This window comes from Equus caballus, chromosome 11, assembly GCF_041296265.1.
Source record: "Equus caballus isolate H_3958 breed thoroughbred chromosome 11, TB-T2T, whole genome shotgun sequence".
Lineage (NCBI taxonomy): Eukaryota > Metazoa > Chordata > Mammalia > Perissodactyla > Equidae > Equus > Equus caballus.
The window spans coordinates 37,850,935-37,866,359 of NC_091694.1; the positions used below are offsets into that span (position 1 = coordinate 37,850,935).

General features: G+C 46.0%; 1 protein-coding gene across 2 annotated transcripts; it reads left to right on the forward strand.

Annotated features, from left to right (window-relative positions):
- Positions 1-371: 371 nt before the first annotated feature.
- On the forward strand, positions 372-15,121 carry LOC106780891 (schlafen family member 13). Of its 2 annotated transcripts, none has more exons than XM_023653007.2 (7): positions 372-552; positions 807-976; positions 2,025-2,228; positions 2,848-3,929; positions 4,613-4,726; positions 13,057-13,780; positions 13,986-15,121. In XM_023653007.2, exons 4-7 carry the CDS (start codon positions 2,867-2,869, stop codon positions 14,761-14,763), a joined length of 2,679 nt encoding a protein of 892 aa, XP_023508775.2. In that variant the 5' UTR covers positions 372-552; positions 807-976; positions 2,025-2,228; positions 2,848-2,866; the 3' UTR covers positions 14,764-15,121. The 2 variants fall into 2 exon arrangements, with proteins under 2 accessions (XP_023508775.2, XP_023508776.2); XM_023653008.2 differs by having other exon boundaries at positions 416-552; positions 2,151-2,228.
- The last annotated feature ends 304 nt before the right edge of the window (positions 15,122-15,425 follow it).

Genomic DNA, 15,425 nt, shown 5'->3' on the forward strand with positions numbered 1-15,425 from the left:
TCTTTTGCTTCCACTGGGACCTGCACTGACAACGAGTGTTAACAGCCGCTCCCGCCTTTGGGTGACTCCCCACCAGCGAGAACAGTGAGGGAGGGACAGCGGGATGGCCCGGGGCGCGGGCAGGTCACTTGGGGCGAGGCCCGTCCGTTGCAGGCGCTCAGCCCAGGATGGAGAGTTCACCAGAGAAAGGACAACGAAATGATGCGAGCGATCAGAGGGACGCCTGGCGGTGTGCAGAAAGAGTCAGAAGCACGTTCGTTTCCTCGTAATTCGAGCAGCTGCAAACTACCGGGGTTCACCGGCGCCCCCCCGGCCCGCAACCGCCCCCAAATCCCGCTGCTCGAGGGCGTCCGAGGGGCCCCGCCGCGGCCGCGCAGGCTCAGGGATCCGGCCCTCCGCGGACCGAATGCAGCCCGAGCCGCTTCGCCGCGTGCTTTGGGACGGACGTCGAGGGTCGGGAAGGGGAGCGGAGCCTCAAGTTCTTGCTTCTTGTTTCCAAGACCCTCTTTCCGGGACGGTGGGGACCTGGGGCGATTCAAGCGGGCTCGAAGGGTAAAAGCTGGGGTCACAGGGTTCCCAGGAAGGCGGGACAGGCGGCGCCCGGAGTGCTGGGGGCTCGAGGAAGGACCGGCGGCCCCCGGAGCCGGACGGCTGCTGGGCCCGGAGACGCTCTTAAATAGTTTTTATTCTCCAACTGTAATTAAGATAAATGGAGATGGGCTGGGAGAGGGAGGGAGGGAGGGAAGGGCCGGGAGCAAAGGAACTAAGAATCCCCTGCAAGCAATCAGAAAGCTCAATATTTCTAGGCTTTTCTGTGGCAAAACTTCCCGCTGCTTAGTAGACACGCCTATCGGTCCGGTCTGTTTCCTACGTGGCACAACCCCGGGGTGGCGCCAACCGCCGGGCTATAAAGATCGGACGTTGGCCCCTTCCGGCAAACGCGACGGCGGCTTGGAGCGCGCTCGACCTCGGAAAGGTGGGAGAGGGTCCCTGCTCCTTTGCCCAGGTCCTCGGAGCTGCCGCTGCTCTCACGACCTAGGGATCTCGTGCGGCCCGATCCCCGACTGCGCGGGGGACAAGCGACGAAAGCAGCCGCTGAGCCCTGGCGACATCTTTGGGTTACTGCCCTGCCTGGGAGGCCCGGCTTGTTTGCCCAGACTCGGCGGCAAATGGCCTAAAAGGCGGACTGTGGAAGACAGGGCGGAGGGGCGCGGGGGTTGGCTGGGAGGGAGGGGAAGGCGCGCGGGCGGCGGGCCTGGCCGCGAACTTGCTGGGGCTGGGGAGGCGCTAGCCCGGGTTTCTGCGGAGGCTGAGAGGGAGGTTTGGGCAGATCCCAGGGCAGGCCTGGGGTCCCAGAGTTTCAGGAATTGTAGCGTTGGGAAATAAGTTCTGCAGGTGATGGTGTGAGCGATCACCCGCTGTAAATTATTGTCCTTAATCCAAGAGCTAAAAAGCAGAATTAGAATTGCCGCTACCCTACAGAAAGGCTATAATGCAGAAGAAGGAACAATTGAGAAAAATGTCTCCCAACAAGATCAGTAAAGTAAAATAGAAGGGTGCAAGAATGGCAAAGAGCTCCTTTATTTTAGTTTCCCCAAGAGGCTAATTCTATCACAGCCCATTTCCCTTCTGTTCAGCCTCTGCCTGAGGCTAGCCAATGCCCACCTGTTTTTCCCACACCTCTTTGCCCAGGCGGGCGGTCTGTGCGGTCCCAGTTTTACCCCTATAGATGCCGCCTGCGCTGGAGGCCTGAGTTGTGGCCGCGGGTTTCCACAGCGATGGAAGGAGCAGTAAGAGCTCCACTTATACTGGGTACTCACCAAGTGTCCGTTTCACCCAGGACTTTCTCACAGACCCCTCTCCACCTCGTCACCCCGGTTCCTAGGTTTCTGTCTACGTTTATCTAGCAAAGTCTAGCATCGGCTTACTTTGTGTCATATACTTTAATTACTTTATGAATATTACCGTATTTACTTCTCACAACAATTCTGTGAACTAGGTTCTATTAACACTATTTTACTTAGGTCCAGAGAGATGAAATAAGTAGCCCCCAAATCACGCTGCTGCTAAGTGACAGAGCTGGGATTTGAACCCAGGAAATCTGCATCTTCCTCTCTGAGCTCTGCTGCGTCTCTCCATCTGTGTTTCAGCCTGTGGGTCCTTCAGGACTGATTTGGTGGAAGGCGCCAGCAGGTAGTGACGACTCACCTTCCAGTCATCACCCAGCGGTAAGTCTCAGCAGCGTTAGACTCCCTCACACCCCAGCGGGGGGCCTCGTTCTGGGCTTCCTCAAAACCACATTCCCTCCGTGTTTCTCCCTCCTCTCTGGTTTTTCACATCAGTCCTCTTTGGAGTCTCCTTTGCAATGTCTTTTTTTCTTTTACCCATCTCTTAAAGTTGATGTTCATTGGAAATCTGTTCTAAACTGAGACATTCTTGTGCCATAGTAGACACGCACCTCAGCTGATGGCACCTGCTCCCATTGCTTCAATACTGATGACTTCACCTGGCCAATTCCAGTGCATCCTTTAGGTCTTGGCTTAAATCTTACCACCTCTTGGAAGTCTTATTGAACTTTCCCCTCCAGATTAGTTCAGGTACCCTTCAACGTGTTTCCCCTACTGTAATCCCCATCACACGTGATTGTAAATACTCATTTAATTAGCCCCCTTTCCCGCCAGACAGCTGCTAAAGAGAGGGGATTATTCCTGCTTTGCTCACTCATCTAGTGCAGGACACAGATTAAATATTTCATACAGGACACAGATTAAATATTTTCTACTAAATGGGTGAAGGAATTGTGTTCGGAGCAATTTATTTCTTAAAATGAAACACGTGTTTCAATAGTTTCAGCTGCTGGATCAACATGAAGACAGACGACTGCTCCCTGGTGGTAGAATCACCTTACCCAGACTTGGTCATCAACATAGGAGCAGTGACTCTTGGTGAAGGAAACAGAAATAAGCTGCAGAAAACTCAGAGAGAGCAAGAGAAGGCGAAAGTTACACAGGCTGCATGTGCTTTGTTAAACTCAGGCGGAGGAGTGATTCGGCTGGAAATGGCAAACGAGGATGAGCATCCCGTGGAGCTGGGACTGGATTTAGAACAGTCTTTGAGGGCGCTTATTCAGTCTTCGGATCTGCATGCTTTCTTCGAGACTAAGCAACAAGGGAGGTGTTGTTACATTTTCGTTAAATCTTGGAGCAGTGACACTTTTCCTGAAGACAGTTCTGTTAAGCCCCGCATTTGCAGCCTGGGTACTTCGTTATACCGTAGATCTGGCACCTCTGTGCTTCCCATAGATTCAAGAGAAGCATTCACTTTCCTGAAAACCAAGAAAAGAGATGCAGAAAATAGTCCTATTAATGAAGGATCTCCGTCTAGTGAAATTCCCAAAGCTGGACATCAGATTCTTGAATCCCGTCCTGCTCACCAGGTTTTCCAAAGAGACAGATTTGAATATGGTGAAGTCTTGCCTTTTCCTGAGTCCCGGTTCACAGAGTTTAAACAATTCTCTACAAAGCACATCCAAGGATATTTAAAAAGCCTAATTCCAGAGTACGTCCCTGCATTTGCAAACAGTGGGGGAGGCTATCTTTTTATTGGAGTGGATGATAAGAGTAAGAAAGTTCTGGGCTGTGCTAAAGAAAATGTTGACCGTGACTCTTTGGAAAGCCTAATAGCAAAAGCAATTTCCAAGTTGCCTGTTGTCCATTTTTGCTCTTCCCAAACACCAGTGGGGTATGAGACCAAAATTATAGATGTGTTTCACAGGGAAAAGTTGTATGGTTATCTCTGTGTGATCAGAGTGGAGCCATTCTGCTGTCCGGTTTTCTCAAAAGCTCCCAGTTCATGGATGGTGAAGGACGAGCATGTCTGTAGCCTGACGACTGAGGAGTGGGTAGACGTGATGATGGACACGGGTCCAGGTAAGAGGGAGAAAGCTCTTCCTCCCCTGTTGTTTTCTCCCTCCATAGCATCTCCATGTCCTTTCTTCATTCTCTATAACTTTGAACTCCTCCCACATGCTAAAATTTGCTTTCTCTAAATCTCTATGCTTTTCACATATGGGAAGATTTTGTTGGGTAAGAAAAAGCCAAAATTAGATATTTTGTAAAGGGGGATTTCCCACAAAAGAAAAAGTAAGGAAGTAATTTAGAAATTCATTCCTCGGTTAAAATCCTCTAATTGGAGCTTGCTGGAGCCTCATAATAATGATTACCTTGCGCCTCAGCTTAGCATGAGATCAGCTCTGGGAGACAAGAGCTAGTGTTGGCTGAGGTTTGTTTTGGTGGGGTGCATGTGCAGGGATGTAAAACACATGATGATTTGAATTTAAAAAGACTATTTTAAGTGCCGTTACAGTTCAAGCAAATAACCATTAAAACATAGAAGAGGGAGCATTCTATTGAATGAGGAAACATCGTTCCAGATTCAAAAGAAGGGCTCTTGAATGGATCTTTGGGAAGCTTGCCATTGAGTCAAGTGAAGAATCTGCCTTTGTTTCCTGAATTGTACCATGTTAAATGAAACACAGACATCAGCTTGTATGGCCTATTCCAGTGGTGAGGAATGAACTCACATAGAGTAAGATGAGCTTGCTTTCTTTCAGAGTTGACCGAAGCTTTTGAATCTCAGCTATCTCACAGGCCTCCAAGTTGCAGACCAGTATATTCTAAGAAAAGTCTGGAACATAAAGTAGATCTCCAACAACGTTTATTTCCAGGTATTAATCGCCAGTTTTTTTTTTTTTTTTTTTTTAATCTTTTTTTTATTAATGTTATGATAGATTACAACCTTGTGAGATTTCAGTTGTACATTTTTGTTAGTCATGTTGTGGGTACACCACTTCCCCCTCCGTACCCTCCCCCCACCCCCCCTTTTCCCTGGTAACCACCAATCAGATCTCCTTCTCAATATACTAATTTCCACCTATGAGTGGAGTCATATAGAGTTCGTCTTTCTCTGACTGACTTATTTCGCTTAACATAATACCCTCGAGGTCCATCCACATTGTTGTGAATGGGCCAATTTCGTCTTTTTTTATGGCTGAGTAGTATTCCATTGTGTATATATACCACATCTTCTTTATCCAATCATTAGTTTCTGGGCATGTAGGCTGGTTCCACGTCTTGGCTATTGTAAATAATGCTGCAATGAACATAGGGGTGCAACGGACTCTTGAGATATCTGATATCAGGTTCTTAGGATAGATACCCAGTAATGGGATGGCTGGGTCATAGGGTATTTCTATTTTTAACTTTTTGAGAAATCTCCATACTGTTTTCCATAGTGGCTGTACCAGTTTGCATTCCCACCAACAGTGTATGAGGGTTCCTCTTTCTCCACAACCTCTCCAACATTTGTCGTTCTTGGTTTTGGATGTTTTTGCCAATCTAACGGGGGTAAGGTGATATCTTAGTGTAGTTTTGATTTGCATTTCCCTGATGATTAGCGATGATGAACATCTTTTCATGTGTCTATTGGCCATATTCATATCTTCTTTTGAGAAATGTCTGTTCATGTCCTCTGCCCATTTTTTGATCGGGTTGTTTGTTTTTTTGTTGTTAAGCAGTGTGAGTTCTTTGTATATTATGGAGATTAACCCTTTGTCGGATAAGTGGCTTGTAAATATTTTTTCCCAATTAGTGAGCTGTTTTTTTGTTTCAATCCTGTTTTCCCTTGCCTTGAAGAAGCTCTTTAGTCTGATGAAGTCCCATTTGTTTATTCTTTCTATTGTTTCCCTCAACTGAGGAGTTGCAGTGTCCGAAAAGATTCTTTTGAAACTGATGTCAAAGAGTGTACTGCCTATATTCTCTTCCAAAAGACTTATTGTCTCAGGCCTAATCTTTAGGTCTTTGATCCATTTTGAGTTTATTTTGGTGTGTGGTGAAAAAGAATGGTCAATTTTCAATCTTTTGCATGTGGCTGTCCAGTTTTCCCAGCACCATTTGTTGAAGAGACTTTCTTTTCTCCATTGTAGGCCCTCTGCTCCTTTGTCGAAGATTAGCTGTCCATAGATGTGTGGTTTTATCTCTGGGCTTTCAATTCTGTTCCATTGATCTGTGGACCTGTTTTTGTACCAGTACCATGCTGTTTTGATCACTGTAGCTTTGTAGTATGTTTTGAAATCGGGGATTGTGATTCCGCCGGCTTTGTTTTTCTTGCTCAGGATTGCTTTAGCAATTCGCGGTCTTTTGTTCCCCCATATGAATTTTAGGATTGTTTGTTCAATTTCTGTGAAAAATGTTCTTGGGATTCTGATTGGGATAGCATTGAATCTGTATATTGCTTTAGGTAGTATGGACATTTTAACTATGTTTATTCTTCCAATCCATGTGCAAGGGATGTCTTTCCATCTCTTTATGTCATCGCCTATTTCTTTCAAGAAAGTCTTGTAGTTTTCATTGTATAGATCCTTCACTTCCTTGGTTAAGTTTATCCCAAGGTATTTTATTCTTTTCGTTGCGATTGTGAATGGGATAGAGTTCTTGAGTTCTTTTTCTGTTAGTTTATTGTTAGTGTATAGAAATGCTACTGATTTATGCACGTTAATTTTATACCCTGCTACTTTGCTGTAGTTGTTGATTATTTCTAATAGTTTTTCTGTGGATTCTTTGGGGTTTTCTATGTATAAGATCATGTCGTCTGCAAACAACGAGAGTTTTACTTCTTCGTTACCTATTTGGATTCCTTTTATTTCTTTTTCCTGCCGAATTGCTCTGGCCAGCACCTCCAGAACTATGTTGAATAGGAGTGGTGAAAGTGGGCACCCTTGTCTTGTTCCTGTCCTCAGAGGGATGGCTTTCAGCTTTTGTCCATTGAGTATGATGTTGGCTGTGGGTCTATCATATATGGCCTTTATTATGTTGAGGTACTTTCCTTCTATACCCATTTTACTGAGGGTTTTTATCATAAATGGGTGTTGGATCTTGTCGAATGCTTTCTCTGCATCTATTGAGATGATCATGTGGTTTTTGTTTTTCATTTTGTTGATGTAGTGTATCACGTTGATTGACTTGCGGATGTTGAACCATCCCTGTGTCCCTGGTATAAATCCCACTTGATCATGGTGTATAATCTTTTTGATGTATTGCTGTAATCGGTTTGCCAAAATTTTGTTGAGGATTTTTGCATCTATGTTCATCAGTGATATCGGCCTGTAGTTCTCCTTCTTTGTGTTGTCCTTGTCAGGTTTGGGGATCAGAGTGATGTTGGCTTCATAGAATGTGTTAGGGAGTTCTCCATCTTTCTCAATTTTCTGGAACAGTTTGAGGAGAATAGGTATTAAGTCTTCTTTGAATGTTTGGTAGAATTCTCCAGAGAAGCCATCTGGTCCTGGACTCTTGTTTTTGGGGAGGTTTTTGATTACCGTTTCTATTTCCTTACTTGTGATTGGTCTATTCAGATTCTCCATTTCTTCCTGATTCAGTTTGGGGAGATTGTAGGAGTCTAGGAATTTGTCCATTTCTTCCAGGTTGTTCAATTTGTTGGCATATAGTTTTTCATAGTATTCTCTTATGATCTCTTGTATTTCATTGGTATCTGTTGTGATTTCTCCTCTGTCATTCCTGATTTTATTAATTTGCGATTTCTCTCTTCTTTTCTTGGTGAGTCTGGCTAGGGGTTTGTCAATTTTGTTAATTCTTTCGAAGAACCAACTCTTTGTTTCATTCATCCTTTCTATTGTCTTTTTTGTTTCAATATCGTTTATTTCTGCTCTTATTTTTATTATTTCCCTCCTTCTACTGACTCTGGGCCTTGTTTGTTCTTCTTTTTCTAGTTCTGTTAGGTGTCGTTTGAGGTTGCTTACGTGAGCTTTTTCTTGTTTAGTGAGGTGAGCCTGTATTGCGATGAATTTCCCTCTTAGGACTGCTTTTGCTGCATCCCAAATGATTTGGTATGTCGTGTTCTCATTTTCATTTGTCTCCAGATAATATTTGATTTCTTCTTTAATTTCTTCAATGATCCATTGTTTGTTGAGAAGCGTGTTGTTTAGTCTCCACATTTTTGCACCTTTCTCTGCTTTTTTCTTGTAGTTGATTTCTAGTTTAATAGCGTTATGATCAGAAAAGATGCTTGATATTATTTCAACTCTCTTGTATTTATTGATGTTTGCTTTGGTTCCCAAAATATGGTCAATCCTTGAGAATGTTCCATGTGCACTTGAGAAGAATGTGTAACCTGCTGTTTTTGGATGAAGTGTTCTATATATATCTATTAAGTCCATCTGGTCTAATTTTTCATTTAATTCTATTATTTCCTTGTTGATTTTCTGTCTGGATGTTCTGTCCATTGGTGTTAATGGTGTGTTGAGGTCCCCTACTATTATTGTATTGTTGTTGATGTCTTCTTTTAGTTCTATTAAGAGTTGCTTTACAAATTTTGGTGCTCCTGTGTTGGGTGCGTATATATTTATAAGTGTTATGTCTTCTTGGTGGAGAGTCCCTTTTATCATTATATACTGTCCCTCTTTGTCTTTCTTTATCTGTTTTGCTTTGAAATCTACCTTGTCTGATATTAGTATAGCGACACCTGCTTTCTTTTGTTCATTATTAGCTTGGAGTATTGTTCTCCATCCCTTCACTCTGAGTCTGTGTTTGTCTTTGGGGCTGAGGTGTGTTTCCTGGAGGCAGCATATTGTTGGATCTTGTTCTTTGATCCATCCTGCCACTCTGTGTCTTTTGATTGGGGAGTTCAATCCGTTTACATTTAGAGTGATTATTGAGACGTGGGGGCCTACCACTACCATTTTGTGTCTTGTTTTCCGGTTTTCTTCAGTTTCCTTTGTTTCTCGTCCCATGGTTTAATCTGTTCTGATGTAGAGCTGCTACTCTCTGTTGTTGTCCTTCTACTTATCTCCTCTGCTCTTGGTTTTGTAGCCCCTTTCCTTTTTTGGATTTTTCAGGAATGAGGGTTTTCCTGAGGATTTCCTGAAGAGGAGGTTTTGTGGCAATGAACTCCCTTAATTTTTGTTTATCTGGGAAAGTTTTTATTTCTCCATCGTATTTGAAGGATATTTTCGCTGGGTAGAGAATTCTCGGCTGTAGGTTTTTGTCCTTCAGATTTTTGAATATATCATTCCACTCTCTTCTAGCCTGTAAAGTTTCTGCTGAGAAATCTGCTGATAGCCTGATGGGGGTTCCTTTGTAGGTTAGTTTCTTTAGCCTGGCTGTCCTTAATATTTTCTCCTTGTCGTTGACTTTTGCTAGCTTCACTACTATATGCCGTGGAGTTGGTCTTCTTGCATTGATAAAGTTTGGAGATCTATTGGCTTCTGTCACCTGAAGATCCATCTCCCTCACCAGATTTGGGAAGTTCTCAGCCATTATTTCTTTGAATAGGTTTTCTGCCCCTTTCTCCTTCTCTTCTCCCTCTGGTATACCTATAATCCTTACGTTGCATCTCCTAATTGTGTCTGATAATTCTCGGAGAGTTTCTTCATTTCTTTTAAGTCTTGCTTCTCTCTCCTCCTCTGCCTGCAACAATTCTATATTGCCATCTTCCAAATTGCTAATTCTTTCCTCCATATTATCGGCCCTACTGTTCAGAGCATCTAGATTTTTCTTAATCTCCTCTATTGTGTTCTTCATTTCCAGTATTTCTGTTTGGTTCTTCTTTATCGTATCAAACTCTTTTGTGACATAGCTCCTGAACTCGTTGAGTTGTCGGTCAGAATTCTCTCTTAACTCAGTGAGTATTTTAATGATGGCTGTTTTGAAGTCATCATCATTTAGGTTATATATCTCATTTTCTTTGGGATTGATTTCTGTGTATTTGTTACTTTCTTTCTGTTCTGGAGATTTAATGTATTTTTTCATATTGCTTGATGATGTTGATTTGTGCCTCCGCATGGAGATAGAGTTTAGTTGCTCCTTTCACTTGTTTCAGCTGCTGCGGTGGGGGGAGCAGCTGTTTATACTTCACCAACCAGGAACCCTGTCCGTAGTTGCTAACTGGGCCTGGGCCCCTCTTCGTAGCCACAGTGGCCCTTTGGATTCCCTCCTCTGCCGTGGGGGCCGTCACGGGGGGCTTCAGGCTGCAGGTGCCTACTGTTGTTGCCCACCTAGATGCGCTCTCTCCTTGGGGTCTGCAACGGTGTTATGGGCTTTTCCAGCGGCCAGGGGTGGGATCACTTTTATTTGTCGCTCGGTTGCTGTCGGCACCCACCAAATCTCACTTGTCCTCTATGGGTCGCAGGAGAGCTATTGGCATCTTCTACAGTCTGTGGTTAGTACACCTAGCTATGCTGCTTTTGCCCTGGGGTCTTCCAGCCTTGTGGCTGGCGGCTGGGTGCCTTCTACTGATGCTGTGCAGAGGCTTTCCCTAAGGCTTCTGTGAGCCTGTAGGGTTTCCCCCTAGGCTACTAAGCTGGGTCTCTGGAACTCTCTCCAGCCCCAGTCCTCTCCGAGATCTCCGGCAATCCCTAGCCTCACCGGGTGGGCAACGGCAGCTGGGGGTCGCCCCGCCCTCTGGGCTTCTCTCCGGGCCTCTGCCGGGAGCTCTGAATGCTCAGCGTGGCCCCTCTGCTACCGGCAGACAGAGAGTTTTGTCTGCTGCCTGGCGGAGCTCCGGCGCTTCCCCTCCGGGTCGCCGGACCCGCCTTTGGAAGTTCCCCCGCCCCGGTCCTCTCCGAGATCTCCGGCAATCCCTAGTCCCACGGGGCGGGCAACGGCAGCTGGGGGTCGCCCCGCCCTCTGGGCTTCTCTCCGGGCCTCTGCCGGGAGCCCTGAGTGCTCAGCGTGGCCCCTCTGCTACCGGGAGACAGAGAGTTTTGTCTGCTGCCTGGGGGAGCTCCGGCACTTCCCCTCCGGGTCGCCGATCCGGCCTTTGAAAGTTCCCCCGCCCCGGTCCTCTCCGAGATCTCCGGCAATCCCTAGTCCCACGGGGCGGGCAACGGCAGCTGGGGGTCGCCCCGCCCTCTGGGCTTCTGTCCGGGCCTCTGCCGGGAGCCCTGAGTGCTCAGCGTGGCCCCTCTGCTACCGGCAGACAGAGAGTTTTGTCTGCTGCCTGGCGGAGCTCCGGCGCTTCCCCTCCGGGTCGCCGATCCGGCCTTTGAAAGTTCCCCCGCCCCGGTCCTCTCCGAGATCTCCGGCAATCCCTAGTCCCCCGGGGCGGGCAACGGCAGCTGGGGGTCGCCCCGCCCTCTGGGCTTCTCTCCGGGCCTCTGCCGGGAGCCCTGAGTGCTCAGCGTGGCCCCTCTGCTACCGGCAGACAGAGAGTTTTGTCTGCTGCCTGGCGGAGCTCCGGCGCTTCCCCACCGGGTCGCCGGACCCGCCTTTGAAAGTTCCCCCGCCCCGGTCCTCTCCGAGATCTCCGGCAATCCCTAGTCCCCCGGGGCGGGCGTCTCTCTGGGACCCTCCGGGCGCCCCGAGCACCAGGCCGGGTCTCCCCGCCAATGGCGGGGAGAGACTCTCCCCGCGGGCTCAGGTGTGCAACTCCAAAGTTTCCCTCTGCGTTTAGGAGTAATTGCGGGGGGTTTAAGTAGGGTTCTGGTCACCAGTTTCCACCGTCGCTCCTGCCCTAGATGTGTGTGGATCCTCTGGGGGCGTCCGTTGGAAGAAAGCCGCTTGCGGGTACTAGGCTGCCCGTCGGGGTCGGAGAGTTTTCACCTATTTCCACATCCTCCCGGAGGAAAGTCCGTCCGCCTTCCGATGTATAGTCGCGTGGGTGTCTCAGACGTCCTGAGATGCTGTCTGGATATCCTTTGTCAAGCGATAAGTGTCCAAATAATTGTAGACTCGAAGGGCGAGAGACAAAGAGGACTACTCACGGCGCCATCTTGGAATTCTCCTCTAATCGCCAGTTTTTACATAAGGAGAAAGGGAAATAAGTGAATACATTCGGTTAAAAATAAATCCATGTAAGACTGTGTTTCTGTAAATCCAGGTGTATAAAGTGACAATGCCACAGTCCTCTTGGGGATGAGTATCAGAGCCCCTTAGAAATCGTCTAGCTTAGCGGTTGCCAAATCTGGCTGATTATCAGAAAGAGTGCACGAGGTAGTTAAGCGTGCAGAAGCACTTAGGCCCCACCAAAAACTCACACATTTCATTTCCGGGGATGGGGCTTGGGCATGTGCATTCGAACAAGCTTCCCAAATGATTCTGAGCTCCACTGGGTTTGGAAACCGCTGATCTAGTCCAACTGTAGGCAAAACACTAGGTCTGGGTGAAAATAGAGTAATTGCCCAGCTTTGGTGGGCTTTTTTAGGGATGGAAGAATGATACCAGTAAAAATAGTTAAAATTTTCACCTGGACAGAATATAAAAATACAGAGAGGGGCCAGCCCTGTGGCCGAGTGGTTGAGTTCGCACGCTCCGCTTTGGCAGCCCAGGGTTTCTCCGGTTCAGATCCTGGGCGTGGACATGGCACCACTTGTCAGGCCATGTTGAGGCAGCATCCTACATGCCACAACTAGAAGGACCCACAACTAAAATATGAAACTATGTACTGGGGGGATTTGGGGACAAAAAGCAGGAAAAAAAAAAGGAAGATTGGCAACAGTTGTTAGCTCAGGTGCCAATCTTTAAAAAAAACAAAACAGAGAATCCGAGAAAAAAATATAGAAGTGCAAGATCTGACAGTAGAATATGATATACAAATGTCCTATAAGCAGCTAAACATTTATCAAGGGCCTGCTAATTGCTATATTAGACCTACCTTACATCCATTTTCAATCAAATAGTTTCTTTACTTAACTGAGATCTTTATAGTCCTTAGCTTACCATAAAGGTTTTGTTTTTGTTTTTTTTAACATTCTACAATAAGAATATGAGAGGCAAGAGTAACTGAATACATGGTTTTTGCTTTCTCAGGCTCAATAAATTCCATTTTAGTTGGCACTCTCTCCTTCATGAGATACGTAGAAGGGTGACTTCTTCAATTCACCAGATTTGTACGGTGCGGGTTAAAGAGAGGTGTGCTAGAAGGAATTTGCCTTAAATTCTACAATTATTTTGGGGGCCTTACACTCCCTTTTAAATGTAATATGTGATTTATACAAAATAATACAAACAGTACTTTTTAAATCTTTTAAATTCTTTCCATGTCTAGTGCCACCAGGACATCTGCAATATACTCCTGAATCCCTCTGGAAGGAGCTGTCCTCAGAGCATGAAGGTCTGGAGGAATTAATCAATGAGCAAATGCGTCCTTTCTCGCAGGGAATTTTGATCTTCTCTAGAAGCTGGGCCGTGGACCTGAACTTGCAAGAGCAGCAGGGAGTCATCTGTGATGCTCTGCTGATAGCACAGAACAGCTCCCCCATTCTCTACAGCGTTCTCAGGGAGCAGGATGCGGACGGGCAGTTCTACTGCACCCGCACTGCCTTCACTCTGAAGCAGAAGCTGGTGAACATGGGGGGCTACACCGGGAAGCTGTGTGTCATGACCAAGGTCCTCCGCCTGAGTCCTGAGAGCCATGCAGAGCCCTTGGCCGGTTCCGGCTCTCCAATTGATTACCCCACATCCTATGACCTTGAAGACACCCAACAAATGGAAGCCTTGCTGCAGTCCCTTGTGATTGTTCTGCTGAGCTTCAGATCTTTCTTGAGTGACCAGCTCGGTTGTGAGGTTTTAAACCTGCTCACAGCCCAACAGTATGAGATCTTCTCAAAAAACCTCCGCAAGAACAGAGAATTGTTTGTCCATGGCTTACCTGGCTCAGGGAAGACAATCATGGCCATGAAGATCATGGAGAAGATAAGGAATACATTTCACTGTGAAGCAAATAAAATTCTCTACGTTTGTGAGAACCAGCCTCTGAGGGACTTTATCAGGTAAGCAGTAGGATCTATTGTCACCCAGTGAGGTTCGGTCTGAATTCACTCCACACCCCCCTCAACCAGAATCACCTTGTTCCTTGAGAGTTAGGTGGTAAAATGATCTGGGACAACAGTACCGTGTTCTGAGGAGCGTGATAGAGTAGTTTTCCTCCTTTATTCACTTGGAGAAAACCTGAGTGTGTCATTTTAATTTTTGCAGTAATAAAAGGATCTGCCAGGCAGTGACCCGGAAAACCTTCATGAAAAATAACTTCAAAGAGATTCAACACATCATCATCGATGAAGCTCAGAATTTCCGCACTGAAGATGGGAATTGGTATGGGAAGGCAAAAACCATAACTCAGAGAGAAAAGGATCACCCAGGGATTCTCTGGATCTTTCTGGACTACTTTCAGACCAGCCACTTGGTTGACAATGGCCTCCCCCATTTCTCAGTCCAGTATCCAAGAGAAGAGCTCACCAGAGTGGTCCGCAATGCAGATCCAATAGCCAACTACCTACAAAAAGTAATGCAGGTAATCATAAAGAACCCTCCATTTAACATCCCTCCTGGGTCCCTGGAGATGCTCCATGAAGCTCAGTGGGCTCAGGGTGTTCGAGGCAACTTGAAGATTGTGGCGTGTTTGGACTTGGAGCAGATGGTGGTCCAGGTAGCAGAGAAGTGCAGGTTTTTCTTGAGGAATGGCTATTCCCCGAAGGATATTGCTGTGCTTTTTAGCAAAGCAAGCGAAGTGGAAAAATATAAAGATAAGTTCCTAAAAGAAATGAAGAAGAAGAAAGTGTCTGAGATCAATGATGCATCCATTTTGGCCAGTCACATCCTGCTGGACAGCATTCGTCGATTTTCAGGCCTCGAAAGAATCATTGTGTTTGGGATCAATCCAAGGGTAGCTGAGCCAGCCATTTTCAACAATCTGCTGCTCTGTCTGGCTTCCAGGGCGCAGAAACATCTGTATATTCTGACGCTTTCCAACTGAAAGGAAGACCTCAATCTAGGAGGAATTGATAAAGTATTCCTTCTGCCCCTGCCGTTTCAGAAGAAGAATGACTATTCTGCATCATAAAAGTATTATTTCTAACAATGGAACCTTGTAAGATGACTTGCTTCAGACCTGTTGCTATATTCTGTGAAAGGAACTTCTGAAAAGTTTAAGTCTGATGGGTCCTATTAATTAACACTTTTCTTCTTTTGCCTTGCTATTTATATTGACATTCAATGTTTTAAAACTTAGAAGTAGGTTTTCTTTGCTAAGCTAGAAGAGAATTGTTGATACTTCCTTCTTTGTCCACACTTGAACAGCAATAAACCATGACAGCACTACATTTTTTTATAAAGAATTCAAGAACTCATGGCTCTTTAAATTTAACAAAGAATAGTATGAATTGCACCATTAATCTGAGAGTTGATTTCATGGCGAACAGTCCCAGCATGGCCAATTTCAAGCTACCTAATGAAGCTGTGACGTCAACAGGCTCCCAACACCCCTGAAAATTTAACATGTGGCTCTTGTGAGCCAGTATACGCCAGCTCTAGCACATGGCTACAACTGAAGCCATTCCAGCAAAATTCGAGGTGCCTTTTTCTCAGTCACAATATTTTTAGAAAGAGAAAACATTTGATAGAAAAATGAAATACTCT

Coding starts and splice junctions, on each gene's coding strand:
- LOC106780891 (XM_023653007.2), top strand. CDS start 2,867: ATGAAGACAGACGACTGCTCCCTGGTGGTAGAATCACCTTACCCAGAC. Junction 4,727..13,056: donor CCAACAACGTTTATTTCCAG/GTATTAATCGCC, acceptor TTCCATGTCTAG/TGCCACCAGGACATCTGCAA. Junction 13,781..13,985: donor CCTCTGAGGGACTTTATCAG/GTAAGCAGTAGG, acceptor TAATTTTTGCAG/TAATAAAAGGATCTGCCAGG.